At 41.2% G+C, this 13,997-nt stretch overlaps 1 protein-coding gene across 2 annotated transcripts; it reads left to right on the forward strand.

Annotated features, from left to right (window-relative positions):
- The first annotated feature begins 388 nt into the window (after positions 1 to 388).
- Positions 389 to 13,265, forward strand: CNOT11 (CCR4-NOT transcription complex subunit 11). 2 transcript variants are annotated; one of them, XM_065677707.1, is made up of 7 exons: positions 389 to 927; positions 1,252 to 1,416; positions 5,271 to 5,423; positions 6,382 to 6,584; positions 7,336 to 7,538; positions 10,194 to 10,290; positions 11,376 to 11,841. In XM_065677707.1, the coding sequence occupies exons 1-7, from the start codon at positions 501 to 503 to the stop codon at positions 11,403 to 11,405; spliced, it is 1,278 nt and encodes a 425-aa protein (XP_065533779.1). In that variant the 5' UTR covers positions 389 to 500; the 3' UTR covers positions 11,406 to 11,841. The 2 variants fall into 2 exon arrangements, with proteins under 2 accessions (XP_065533779.1, XP_065533778.1); XM_065677706.1 differs by lacking the exon at positions 11,376 to 11,841 and adding an exon at positions 12,920 to 13,265 and having other exon boundaries at positions 391 to 927.
- Positions 13,266 to 13,997: the final 732 nt, after the last annotated feature.

Genomic DNA, 13,997 nt, shown 5'->3' on the forward strand with positions numbered 1-13,997 from the left:
AGGAGTCGCGAGGGGCAGGGTTGCAGGGCCCGGAGGCGGACCCTCACCGTCCCTCGAGAGAAAACCTCTCCTTCCCAGCCCCACACAGGGCCACCACCCCCCGCTGTCCCGCTGGAGGCCACCGCGCCCTCCCGGCGAGGAGCAGGGGGGAAGCCCCCGCGCCGCCGCCACAGCCGCACCCCGCTGCCGCGGCGCTCCCCCTACCGGCCCCCACAGCCGCGCCACCCCTACCCAGCTCCGCAGGACCCGCGGGCCGGCAGCCAATCCCGCCTGCCGGCCCCGCCCCCGGCGGGGGGCTAGGACCAATCGCGTTCAGGAGAGGCGGGGCCGCAAGCGCGGCCAATCGCGTGTGCGCCTCGTCGTCGCCCCGGTTTGCCGGGCCGGCGAACGCTCGGTCGGTACCGTCGCTTTACGGCGCGGCCGTAAAGCGAGGCCGGTGCGACAGCGGTCTGGTGGCGTTAGGGAGGCGGGGAGCTGCGGGGCCCTGCCGGAGCGGGCGGATGCCCGGTGGCGGAGGCAGCCCGGCGCCCGGTACTCACAGCGGAGCGGAGGCCGGCGAAGCGGGCGGCGCGGCGGGCGGCGGCGCGGCGGGCGGCAGGATGAGCCTGTCGCCGAAGGAGCTGTCGAGCCTGCTGAGCATCGTGTCTGAGGAGGCGGGCGGCAGCACCTTCGAGGGCCTCTCCAGCGCCTTCCACCACTACTTCGGCAAGGCCGAGCACTTCCGCCTGGGCTCCGTCCTCGTCCTCCTGCTGCAGCAGCCCGACCTGCTGCCCAGCCCCGCGCAGCGCCTCACCGCGCTATACCTCCTCTGGGAGATGTACCGCACCGAGCCCCTCGCCGCCAACCCCTTCGCCGCCGTCTTCGCTCACCTCCTGAACCCCGCGCCCGAGCGCGGCGGTGACGAGGCGGAGCGCACCCCGCTCTCTGGTGCGTCCCGGGGCCGAAGGAAAGAGGGAGGGGGCAGAGCGGCACCGCTCGGCGGCGTGGCTTGCTTGTCAAAAGTACCTCTGCAGCTTTCTCATAGACCTCGTTTAGGTATCCATCGGTATATCGCCGTATTTTACATCATTGTAGGAGCCGAGTAGATCATAGTTTTGTATGTACTCACAAAGACTCTTCAGCTGCACTGATCTTGTCATAAATAACACAGTAGTTTGTGTTTTAGTCAGGCTTGTTCTGCATGAAGCATATTGAAACTATTAATGCTACTGCCTCAAAAATCGGGGTTTGTTTTTCATTGTGTCTTCACAGGCTTCTTACCTCCTATAACTCCTCCAGAAAAATTCTTTCTTTCTCAGCTGATGTTAGCCCCTCCTAGAGAACTGTTTAAGAAGACCCCTCGGCAGATTGCTTCAATGGATGTGGGGAACATGGCCCAGTCAGTGGACATAAGTGGGCTTCAGCTGGCATTAGCAGGTAAGGAAGATTTGTGGATGTGCTTCACTTGTGAATGGAAATGCCACTTGCCATGTGGCTGTGAGTTACCTGAGAAACACTCCTTTCTGTCCTTAATATGAAAAAGGCTCAACTGTGCTTTAGGGTCTTCAAGCCTGTGTTCAAAAACATAGAGAAACTTCAAGTAGAGATCATGTCTTAACTCTTTTATCCTAGTTATCAAGCAGCTTTTTAACATGTATGTCATTGCCTTAAACATGAGAACGTTTTGCAAGTATAGGAAGCCTTTCATCTAAAGTTTTGTGGGTGGGGGTTTTGTGTGGCTTTTCATTTTTATCCCTTTTCACTCTTTGCAGTATTTCTAGTATGAGAAAACAAGCATAAGTGTCATGCTGTCATGTACCAGTACTTCAGCTGTACCTGGCAAATTGGCTATTACATCTTCAGCTCTATACAACAGAGTCAGATCTTACAGCATTAGCTTTAGAGTGGAAAGGTGGTTCACTTCACTGAAAAGAAAAGCAATGTGACGCTTATCCTCTGACAGGAGAAAAGCAGCAGGAACGTGATTGCTGTGATCATGTTAATTGGTGAGCCATGTCTGGAGCTAAAACTGAAAGAGAAAATATTGTTTGGAACAAGGAGCCAGTTTGAACACCAAAAATAGTGGGGGGTTTTCCTAAGTACGTGCAAATGGACTTTCTTGCTTGAAAACTGACCATCCTACTTCTGTACTTGTATGACGTGGTTTATTGCTCCGAGGTCTAGGCTTTCTCTGTCCTGCAGTTGTATCTTAGTATTGTTATTTTTTCTGTAGAACCTGACACTGACTTGTGGTGCTGTGGTGTAAAAATGTGTACATATGTCCCTTGGTGTCCCCCTTAGCTACTGTTTCCAGACTCTGGGATCTTTTGAAGAGTTAGATTGAATAACCTAACATACCTTCACAGGCGAGACAAACCCTTCTGGTTTCTCTCCTGTTCATCCTGTTTATGTTTTATGGAATACTTTAGTGAATTCAGATTTTGTGAAACTTCAGGTAACTTGTCATTTTTAGCATAAGGAATATGTGATGTCTTACAGAAGCCTGGAGGTTTTTTTTGTTACTTGTTTTCCCTTTGGTGCTGTGTTTGCCTTCTGAGCAGTTCTCATCAAAAATGAAACATGTAAAGAACCTCAAAACTGTAGCTGTGTGGATGGATACTCCAGACCACGCATTTTGATTTGTCCTTTTTTAAAATGAAAGATACTAATGGCTTAAAATACAGTACAAAGCCATTAATGGTGCTTTGCAAAATTAATATGCTTGTATTATTACTTATATAATCCAGTAAACATGCACCACTAATTGCTTACAAACAGTTGTAGGAGTTATGTAACAGAACACTTGGTGGCCCTTCAAAACTGTGGTCCCTGGGACAAATTCAGGGCTATATAGAACAGGGTGATTTTAGAATATACATGCAAAATCAACCACAATAACTTATAAAGCATTATTTATTTATTTTTCAATCAGTGTGTCTATCCCAATCCTTTTTTTTGTAAAGGCAGGAAGAAAGTACTTGGCTTTCTTCCGAACTTGAACTCATTGTGATAATTTGCTTGCAGCTCTATGTTGGTTGGTTGGGTTTTTTTTCTAGTTTTGGTTTTTGTTTTCATTTGTAGGATCGTCCCCTGTCGTCGTGTCCCCCCCCCCCCAAAAAAAAAAAAAAAAAAAGTAGAATGTAGGAATAGATCATCTTAGGAATGAGTATTGAAACTTGACCTCTTCTCCCTTTGGTCTACAGAAAGTTCTTTCAAACCTTGGTTTCTCCCTGTAACTTGTGTTGATCCAGTGTGGTACCGTATCAAAGATACCCTTTTCTCCTAGTTGCAGGGATGGGTCTTCTGGCAAAGTGCTCCTGTTTGTCTGCTAACCCTAATTTGGTCTAAGAGTAGTTGACCTGCAGTAAAGTTTGTAATACATTAAGAATCAAAGAAAGTTTTTTGTTGGTTTTTTTTTCTATACATAAAAAACCAAAAAAAAAAAAAATCCAACAACAACAACAAAACAAAAAAATCCTAAAGAAAAATAGCTCCATAAGGGAACTTAAGTGATAGTTTTCTTTTTTTTTTAAACTTAAATGACTTAGTTCAAGATGCTGTATTCTTTCCTGTTAGAACACCACGTTCTAATTCTTGCTTCTGCTTACCTGAAATTTTTGATCCAGCCCTAATTCTTGAAGCAGTGAAGGAGAGTTTTTGAACTTCAGTGTATATAACTAAGGGCTCTTGCAGGCTTCTAAAATTGGTGAATTGAAGGAATCATAGAATCATAGAATAGTTAGGGTTGGAAAGGACCTCAAGATCATCTAGTTCCAACCCCCCTGCCATGGACAGGGACACCTCACACTAAACCATCCCACACAAGGCTTCATCCAACCTGGCCTTGAACACCGCCAGGGATGGAGCACAAGGATTATATCTTAAACTTCTATATTTCTAATTAAGCATCATTAATCATTTAAGCTTATGAGGATACAAACAAATTGGTGACCAACTGATGGATTTAAGTTCTAGACTAAAAATGAGAAGACAGAAAAAAGACACCCAATATACCTCCCTGCACCTTCCCCATGGAACTTCATGTGTTAAATCAACTCTTATGTTCAGTAGCTAAATGAGGGTGCTTCCAAGATGGAGCTTGAAACAGTTTATAAAGTAGAAAACGTTTTATAAAATGGTTCATTTGGACTTTGGCTTTAAAATCAGTTTTTTTTTTTAAATAGCTGCAGAGTATGTTAGTTGTTGAGTTTAAAAGAAAGCCATACCCTGTTGTGCTGCTTCAGTGAGCATATATGCAAATGTTTGCATGATCTGAAATCATTGCATAAAGTTGGACAGAAAGGCAAAAAAGAAATTGGCAGTAGTGGTGTTTTGATGATCGCAGTTTCAGCGTCTCATGGTTTTGGTTGGAGGCATATGAAATAGCTCATGCATGAGAAGCTGGGAAGGGTCAGTGTGGTTGCATGAAAAGGAGCAAGCACACTTCGCTTAGAAGAGATAGGGACAGAGAAGCTTTTTTGCTGAAACAATGGAAAACATGAGCTCTCAAAATAGTACAGAGAAGGTCAGCCATTAATTCTTCAGATACAGGAGAGTGATAGATTGCAACAGAACACCACCTAAATATCTGACAATGCAAGTATTGAGTCCTGTAGTTTCTTTTTGGCCAGTTTCTTCAAATCTTTAGCTGTATATACTAAGCTAATATTATTTTGATACAACTTTTTTATGTTCTGTAATTTGGCTTTTAAAAGGACACTTTCAGCTCCTCTCAGCTTTGCTTTAAAGATGATATATGTAGAATCACATAACAATTCAATTTTTCCCACACAAGCACTTACTGTAGCTTGACAGTGAATGCAAAAAGTATCTTACACAATGCCACTGAAATGCATTGGATAAATCTGAATAGCTGACTTCAGGTCTAGTATGACCAGTATCATTGAATCTGTAAATGTATCTGTGTAGATGTTTCTATTCCCTGCCTTGAGAAGAAGTGATTGCAAAACTAGACATAGCATGTGAACTTAATTCAGGAGTAGCAAGTGAACCTACTAATGTGCTTTTAGATGAAGGTTACATCAGTTAGTTACCTTTTCTAAAGCCAAGACTGTATTTCAGATTGATTTCTTCTATCGTTGCTGCATACCTCTGTCCTTTGTCTGTCAGCTGGCACTCTTGAGTACTAGCTGCCTGACACAGTACTAAATTTCTTGTTGATCTTGTCTGTGGTTTTTTTGAGCTAGCTGTTTGTTTCTCACTACTCTTAGTATTCCAGGCATTTCTGTTTCGATTTTATGCTTTAATATTAAGGATGGCCCTTCTTTCAGAACGTCAGTCTGAGTTGCCAACACAGAGCAAAGCCAGCTTTCCCAGCATCCTCAGCGATCCTGACCCAGATTCTTCCAACTCCGGTTTTGACAGCTCCGTTGCCTCGCAGATCACGGAAGCCTTAGTGAGTGGACCAAAACCTCCTATAGAAAGTATGTGAATTTTCACATCTTTGGTTCTGTAAGTCATAGAATCATAAAATAGTTAAGGTTGGAAAGGACCTTAAGATAATCTAGTTACAACCCCCCCTGCCATGGGCAGGGAGGCCTTGTACTAGACCATGTTGCCCAAGACTCTGTCCACCCTGGCCTTGAACACTGCCAGGAATGGAGCATTTGTGACACCCTTGGGCAGCCTATTCCAGTGCCTCACCACCTTCACAGTAAAGAATTTTCTTCCTTATATCCAACCTGAACTTTCCCTGTTTCAGTTGAAACCCATTACCCCTTGTCCTGTCCTTACCCTGTCCTGTCAGGGACTGTCAACAGTCCCTGATGAAGAGCCCCTCTCCAGCATTCTTGTAGGCCCCCTTCAGATACTGGAAGGCTGCTATGAAGGTCTCCACGCAGCCTTCTCTTGTCCAGGCTGAACAGCTCCAACTTTCTCAGCCTGTCATGACATGCTATGTTACTATATTTCTCCAGATGAAATGTAATGTAATTCAGAATTATGTTCAGGGTATGAGCTGGGAATGAATATGAATAAAACAGTGCAAAACTGTCAGGGTTATCTCCAGATCAGACTCCATTTCCAGACATTTAAAAATCTGGAGCCTGTCTTCAAGCTGTTACCCGTGTCATCTGTTGGCTAAAACACTGGGTCTAATGCCCTTCAGATCTTAGTCCCCTACACTGAGATCTGCATTGACTGTTAACACCTTCCAAGAACCAGTTACTGTGGAAGGAAAAAAAGACCAAGAAATCAGTAACTTAGTAATCTGAATCAGGCCGATCACTAAAAATCAAATAAATGTGTATCTGGGAGGCAAATAATATTGTAATGTTGTTATAATAGCTTAAAGAAATGTCAGTTTTGGGGGCCTGTTTTTTGTACTGATGTAAAACTGAATACCTGAAGCTTAAAAACCATCTCACTTTTTTGTCATTTTAGGTCACTTTCGACCAGAGTTTATTCGACCACCACCTCCACTCCATATATGTGAGGATGAGCTGGCATGGTTAAATCCAATAGAGCCAGATCACACAATTCAGTGGGATAAGTCAATGTGTGTTAAGAACAGCACTGGAGTTGAGATAAAAAGAATTATGGCAAAAGCATTTAAAAGCCCCTTGACTTCCCCACAGCAGACACAGGTAAGTATCATGCACTTTTCTGCCAAAAATGATGTTCTAACAAGCTGTCTATTAACTACTGTCTTTTAGAAAACTTGAATCACTTTAATTGATCTGTGTTGGATTCAGGAAATTCCAAGGACTTTCAAGTTGTAAAAACCCAAGAGTTTTGAATTGGGTTTGTATGAATAAGGAAGAAATCTTTAAACTTCATAGTATTGACTTGACACCAAGTATTTTTCTGTATAAGTGACACCAGTATTTTTCTGCATGGAAAAATCTTCTTGTAACAAAGTTGTTCATGCTTCTGTGGAAGCTTCTGATAAGTGATTATTTCAGAAACGCCAACACAGGATTTCTTTTTTCTTAAATTTCATGGTATTACCCCTGATTTCAGTGGGCTTTTTCGCTAATCATTATGCACTATAAAATATCGTTTACTTGCAGAAGTTTTCCTGACAGCAGTGAACTCGAAACACTGTCTGCTGGACAGGAAACTGAAGAAAACTGAAACTTTTCATGAGTTTCTTCCTCCCATCCTTGCCACCCACTGATGAAAGACTGCTAAATGCTTTATTAAAGGTTTTATAGACACAGTTGCCTTTACGTAGAAATGTTCAAGTATACCTCCAGTGTCTTTTAAGTAGAGATGCCTAAATCTAAAGGGTTAGCATTCTCCTGTAGCTTAGATATATTATAGCAGTTTCTTCAAGCAGTAACGTGAATAGCTAATAAAAAATGAGTTTTTTTCTTTCTTTTTTCTTCTTTACAGCTCCTTGGAGAACTGGAGAAGGACCCCAAGCTTGTTTACCACATTGGTCTCACTCCTGCCAAATTGCCAGATCTGGTTGAAAACAATCCTTTAGTAGCTATAGAAATGTTGCTGAAACTGATGCAGTCTAGTCAGATTACAGAGTATTTTTCTGTCTTGGTCAATATGGACATGTCCTTACATTCAATGGAAGTTGTAAATCGGTGAGTACTATCTCAAATAGAAGGTTTCCTTAAGTATGTAAAAGAAATAACTGAACATTTGCTAAGTGATTGTGAGGCTGGCCACAGGGCTGTATTTGGATATGTTCCAAAGACTACAAAAATAACAGGAATTGAAGAAATGACTAGTCACATTACAGTGAAGGAAGAATAGTATCAAACTGTCATTCCCTTTTCAGTTTCTCTATCCTGTTTGTGTTATTTAGGGTTTTTTAATACTATTTTAATAGTAAGACTTTTTAGTGTAGTACTTCCTTTTTAGAACTAAGGAAGCCAATTTTTGGCCATAGTAAGGTCATTGCTTTCTATGACTACTGGACTGCCTCTTTCTTCCATAAATGCTTTACTTGCTTTTCGTGTAGTTCCTTATTGGTGGTGCTTGTAGTTAAAGAAAAAAAAACCCTCTTATTTTACTCCAGACTAAGTTTGCAAAAGTAGCTGTGGGTTGGTAGTAAAGAATTGAACTTCTCTGAAATCTTCACTGCTAAGTTCTGAGAACGCTGCCATATTTTTAGTTCCTTTTTACAGCAGTGCTATTTTAAAATATTACTGTAATGGTAACAGCTTCCTATTTAGCAGTAGCAAAACTGCAATTTGACAGGAAAAAACACCCACAATTTCCCTGCATTTTAATTAATTATGTTTTGGTTGATTAACATTAAAATATATTTTTATTTATAACATACCATATTTCACCATGTTAAGTATGGTAAAAAGCACATTTCTTGCACAGGTGCTATGCTAGTTAATCTTTCAGTCCCTGTTCCAAATATGAAGAGGTTTATTCAAAAAACCCACTCTGTTACTCTTATATTATTAATAGTATATTATTAATGTTATCAAAGTGTCTCTACTTTGAAAAGAATAGGGAAATACATATTGTGTTTTGGATAGCTTCAACTGGAGTTGATAATTACTAGAAAATAATTTTATCAAACTGGTATATTCAGCTCAAAACAGTATTTAAAATGGTTGTCACTTATGGGAGTCTGTCACTGGAATCTGTAATGTCTAAACTTTTCTTCAGACATCAGGTTCCTGGTTAGTAGATGAATTTCACTAGCAAGTTCATATGCTGTGTCCTAGGAAGGTGCAAATTCTGTTACTCACTCTACACATTCAGTGTATTGTGAGGAATCCTCCACAAAAAAAGTTAATGCCACACAGCTAATCTGCTTAAACACAACTTGCAGTTTTGATGCAGCTTAAGTGACAAAAGGTGCTATTGTTGAACAGCCGTCCTGCTTTATGTTCCTGCCCTGTCTTCACTAAGAATAACTTCTGCATATACAGACAACCCATTTTCTTAACAGAATGCTAGCCCCTTCAAAGGGAAAACTTCAGACAGCTGTTCTCCACAAGCTACAAAAGTACATCTCTTCCACTTAACTTTCTTCCATTTCTTGGCAATTGCTGAATGTGAACTACTGAATCAACCTTGTTCAGCAGTCTCTGCAGCAGAGCTGAATGGCACCTTAAATATCATTTGAGGAAAGAAACATTGCTGAAATAAATCCCTCCTTACTGGCTATAGTTACTGCCCTGAAGTTGGACTAATGACATGTGGCAATAGTGGCAAGAAAAGAGCTTTTATCCCTTTCCAGGATAACTACACCACCAGTCGGGCATATAGGTATTCCAACAGTATAGGTACCATAGGAACAACTTTTCTCAAACTGCAGTATGTCTGTCAGTGCAAACAGGTAGACACTGATTTCTAAGGGAAATAAGGCAAAAACTTGAAACTGAAATGTCTACACCATGTAGTTTTTCCTTTCACTACTAGAGATAGGACTGGTTTAGGGTTGTTTTGATTAAGTTCTGTTGTAATGTTACAGTGGTTCTACATTTAGTGTTAATGTTATCTTGAGAGCTGTATTGCTTTTTCAGTTAAGAAACAGTGTCAGCTCAAATACTTCAGTAGCTGGTATCATTAAACCAGAAATAGGTGTGCTTTGCTGCTAACCCTTAAAAACACAGTAATACCATTCTTTGATGCAATAGTTCTCCAGTTCTTCTGTAGTAAGATGCTTTTGAGATTATTGTGCATCATTAATCTCTAGTTAAGATTTCCATCTAGTCAGGATCTCCTACTGGAGCTGTAGGTATTCATATTGTTTCAGTTCCTAGGGCTAAAATTAGTATCTGAAGCAACTAAGGAAGCTAATTTTTGTCCGTAGTAAGGATACGACTTGAATAATTCCTTTAAGGAAGGAGTTCAGCATTTAAATTCAGTTCTTGGAATTCAAATATGAATAAGCAAAATTGTATTGCAGTGCTTACTGCAAAAGAGTTTTGGTATTTAGATAACTTGGGGCTTCATTGTAAGTTGGAAACTGGCATCATAGACTCATTTGTGTAATACATAACAAATGTTTGTAGGTGTGTCAGATATACTAGAAACAATCAATCTAACTTTGCTTCTGTATTGTATCAGAGTTTTAAAAACAGAAAAGGTTTGGACTCTTCTAATCATTTAAATGCCTTCATTAAATGTGTTTGTGGATGTTGTCAGAAATCAGCTTTGTATGACACGCCTGGGAATAAACAAATAGCACAGGTCTATCTCATCTGTTTGGCAATGGAATCACTAGATTGATGATTTCATAAAGTACTGGGTATTTTTAATTTGAACAGACTTACTACTGCAGTTGATCTCCCACCTGAATTTATTCATCTTTATATCTCCAATTGCATCTCCACCTGTGAACAGATTAAAGACAAATACATGCAGGTGAGTACTTCAATAATTTGGTTAGGAAAAAGGGTCCCATATGATGCTCTGTGTAGTATGTGCTGAGATTTTACAAGGCTGATAGCATTAAGTTATTCTGTCTTGCTGCTTCTTTATTTCAAAGTCACTTTCTTTTTTCCTAACACACTATGCAGTTCTTTACAGTGTTTAAGAGATGTTTCTTCACCTCTTCACATGACTTTGTGAGGAATTATGGTTCCCTGTTTTTCTGTAGACATATTACAGCTCCCCCTGGCAAAACTGCAGTTTTGTGTCACTTGGGTCCTTGCATGCAAAAGGTTTATCTGTCACTTGGTGGGTCTTTTCACCCCCTATATGAGTTGTTTGCCTTTTACTCAGTTTTACGCTTCAGGATTCTTTCTTTACAAGTGTGCCTACCAATTCCAGACCTTTGAGGTGATGTTACAAAATCTCATGGAAGTCTTGCCCTTCAGTCATAATCTATAAAAGCTTGCAGATCTCCTCAAAGACCTAAACCCTTTTGTTCTGTCTTCCTAACACCATACTCTTTGCTTGTGAAGCCTGTCATACCTCCTCAGCACCAGCATGCAAGTTGTAGTCATTTTAAGGATCTCTACCCCCTGTGGAGGTTTCCACACCTTTAGCATAAAAGGTTTACTGCATGCTGTGCAAGGTACTTCCTTCTATCCTAAACTGATCTGTTGGTTTCACTGGGTGCCTAGCAGAACTTTTTCTTGGATACCTCATTAGTGAAAACTAGCTGCGTGATCAGTTTACCCAAGGCTTTGTGAATGTTGACCAAGTTGTGCCTCAGCTTTTTCCTCTCAATACTGAAGGGCTGCAACCTCTTAAGTCTCTTGCATCAAGGCAGCTGTTCCTTTCCCTTTAGCTTTTTTGGTGTCATTTTCTAGTGCCTTCTCTAGCTGTACTATATTCTTAAGCTGCAAAGATATAAATTGCATGCAGTATGTGGGATGCAGTACGGGGTGCAAATACGGTTTTAGATAGCAGGAAAAAACCCTGTATCTTGTTCTGTGTACCCTTCCAGATGATGAATAACCATTTATTATCTTTTGGTGGCTGCTGATGCTTCTCTGCTTTAGGACTCAGACAGATACACATGGGTGGCTTGATCTGTGACCTGCTGAATAGCTGTGCCAATTGCATTTGGTAGCAGAATAGGAAAATAGCAGCAGACCTGAGATGCAGCTGAGAGTACGCCCAGAGTGGGACACTGTGCTCAAAAGAGCTGCTGAGAGGATATAGCAGCTGTACTTCAGGCACACAGGGGACAAAAAGGAACAGAGGATCAAGGAGCACATACTGATCACAAAGCAGAATGCAAAGCTTGTGAGGTCTAACATTTGTTAGTACTGTGTTTGAGGCCCCACAGCAACCAAGACACAAGATGTTGGAAAAGCACAATATAAAACCAATCCTATTGGAAGTGAAAGAGGCACAGTTCTCAGAGGTTGTTAGTCAGCCACTATCTTGCATTTGTACTTTTGTTCTTAGTTTCATGTTCCTCAATTATTAAAGTTACTCTTGTAATTTGTGTTGCAGAGAAAACGTGATGCCTTTTGATTGCAGTGAGGAAATAACTTGTTCGGTTTCTGAACTGTCTTGGAATGGGTAGCAAGTTCTGAAGTAGTAAGCACAGGTCCTGTAAAAACAGTTGATAGCTTATTTTTAGTGTCAAATAATCTAAAATGCTTTGGACATTTAATGTATCAAGTCCCTTCAGTTCTGTCTGATGAACCGTGTTCATGTTGCTTTTAGACAGAGGTTTAGCTTCAGCTCTTTCTCCCAGTGTGAAGTATGTGACCACCTTAGTGGTAAAGTAAGATCTGGTTTTGGCCTTGAGGAAAAATGTACCTCATATAAAGTGATTGGATCTGCGTATGACAAATCGTGTGTGCCAGTTCCTAGATCTCCACTTCCCAGTGTGCTCTTTCAAGTGTTGACCTAAACAGTGCTTAGGAAGGAAGAACACTTCAGAGATCACATCTTTTCACTGCATCAGGCAGGAAATGAACCATGAGCTGTGAGGCCGGTTCTTGGTTTAGGTGTCCCTGGTACTGTCTTTCCTTCAAAGATGGAGCAAGAGAAGCATGTGCTAATTCCACAGTAGAGCATTTCCTATAAAACAAGTCTGGGATCAGTCCTGTTGCTGTCACTTCCCCTCTGGAGTGCCATAATCATGTGGTGACTGGGGAATTTTGAGATGGGAAGCTTGTTCATTTTTCCTTATGGTAGTATTGTAGAAAATAAAGACTAAGCAAGACCCTAGAGATGACATCTTAAGATATGATCCCTTCCTTCTGACTTTATTCAGAGGTTACATAATAAGGAAATTAAACGTATAGGTACATCTGGTGCTTCATTTGTGCATGGGATTAGTCTTGAGAAAGCTCCAGTATCCAGAAGCACCCTACTATAAAGTAGAGGAGTCCATTTTTTTGCATGCAGTAGTAGCGTGGGAGATGGAAGAGTAGGGGCAGCACCTATAAAGCTTGGGAACAAGATTACTGCTGAAGCTAAATTGCTGCTGAAATGCCTCGGTTGCACTGCTGAGGGCCAAGAGTCCTTTACCTTACTTGGTTGCTAACATTTTTTAGCTTACAAGACTGTATCTCTTCTGTTTCAGAACCGCCTGGTACGTCTGGTTTGTGTCTTTCTTCAGTCTTTAATCAGGAACAAAATTATTAATGTACAGGACTTGTTTATAGAAGTGCAAGCATTCTGCATCGAGTTCAGTCGGATACGAGAAGCAGCTGGCCTCTTCAGATTGCTGAAGACACTAGATACAGGGGAAAATCCATCAGAGACAAAGACATCAAAATAAAACCACTGGGTCACTGGCAGAAAAACACCCTCCCAGTGTTCTATACCAGTCAATTGTATATTTAAATATTAAATCACTGGATTAATGATGTGATACGTTATAAATAGTGTTTTATGCATTTAAGCAATAAATAATGCTTTTTCTGATATACATGCTTGAAGTTTATGAAACATGTTAGGCCTTACGCTTATTTTTTACTATGGGTTAAACTTGTATGTCCTAATGCATATCCTGAACTACAGGCTCCAATTCCAGAGAGAATGTAAATGATACTTGCCATTTCACAGCAAGTTGAAGTATTTTATGTGGCAATTGCTTTGTGTCCCAAAATTGTGACTCTCTGAAGTCAACTTCTATCAAAGTAAGTAACTTCACTTCCCTTTTGCCCTTTCTTTACTGTACAAGACCTTCTAGAAGCAGGATAAACTTACACCTTAATGTTTTAAGGAGTGACTAAGGAACAGTGGCAACCACCCTTCTTTCCTCTGCCACCACTCAGAGAAGGGACAGGTAGAAGAGTAAAGCTGAGCCTAAGAAGAAGGGTAGTTTTATCTTTGTTTCTTACTGTCCTACTCTAAACCTATTTATTGCCATTTAAAATTAATCTTCAAGTCAAGTCTGTTTCTTACCTTGACCCACGAGTTTTTCCATCATATTTTCCCTTCCTCAAGAGGACAGGGGAAGAACAGCTGAGTGGGCATCTAGCAGCCAGCCATGGTTGACCTACCACCTCCAGGCACTGGTTACATGGGGAAAACTCCAGAGCATACAAGGGATTTGCCCCAGACTGCCCCGCATGAAGTTAAGCTTATTTTGAGCTAGTGATGAGTCTCTTAGATCCATTTACGTAAGTACAGCAAAGAAAACAAACCCCTCAGGA

The sequence above is a fragment of the Lathamus discolor genome, chromosome 4, assembly GCF_037157495.1.
Source record: "Lathamus discolor isolate bLatDis1 chromosome 4, bLatDis1.hap1, whole genome shotgun sequence".
NCBI lineage: Eukaryota > Metazoa > Chordata > Aves > Psittaciformes > Psittacidae > Lathamus > Lathamus discolor.

Excerpts from the sequence above, each read along its gene's own strand:
- CNOT11 (XM_065677706.1), top strand. The coding sequence starts at position 501 with ATGCCCGGTGGCGGAGGCAGCCCGGCGCCCGGTACTCACAGCGGAGCG. Across the intron at positions 5,424-6,381 it reads ACCAAAACCTCCTATAGAAA|GTCACTTTCGACCAGAGTTT; the intron begins GTATGTGAATTT and ends TTGTCATTTTAG. Across the intron at positions 7,539-10,193 it reads TCAATGGAAGTTGTAAATCG|ACTTACTACTGCAGTTGATC; the intron begins GTGAGTACTATC and ends TAATTTGAACAG.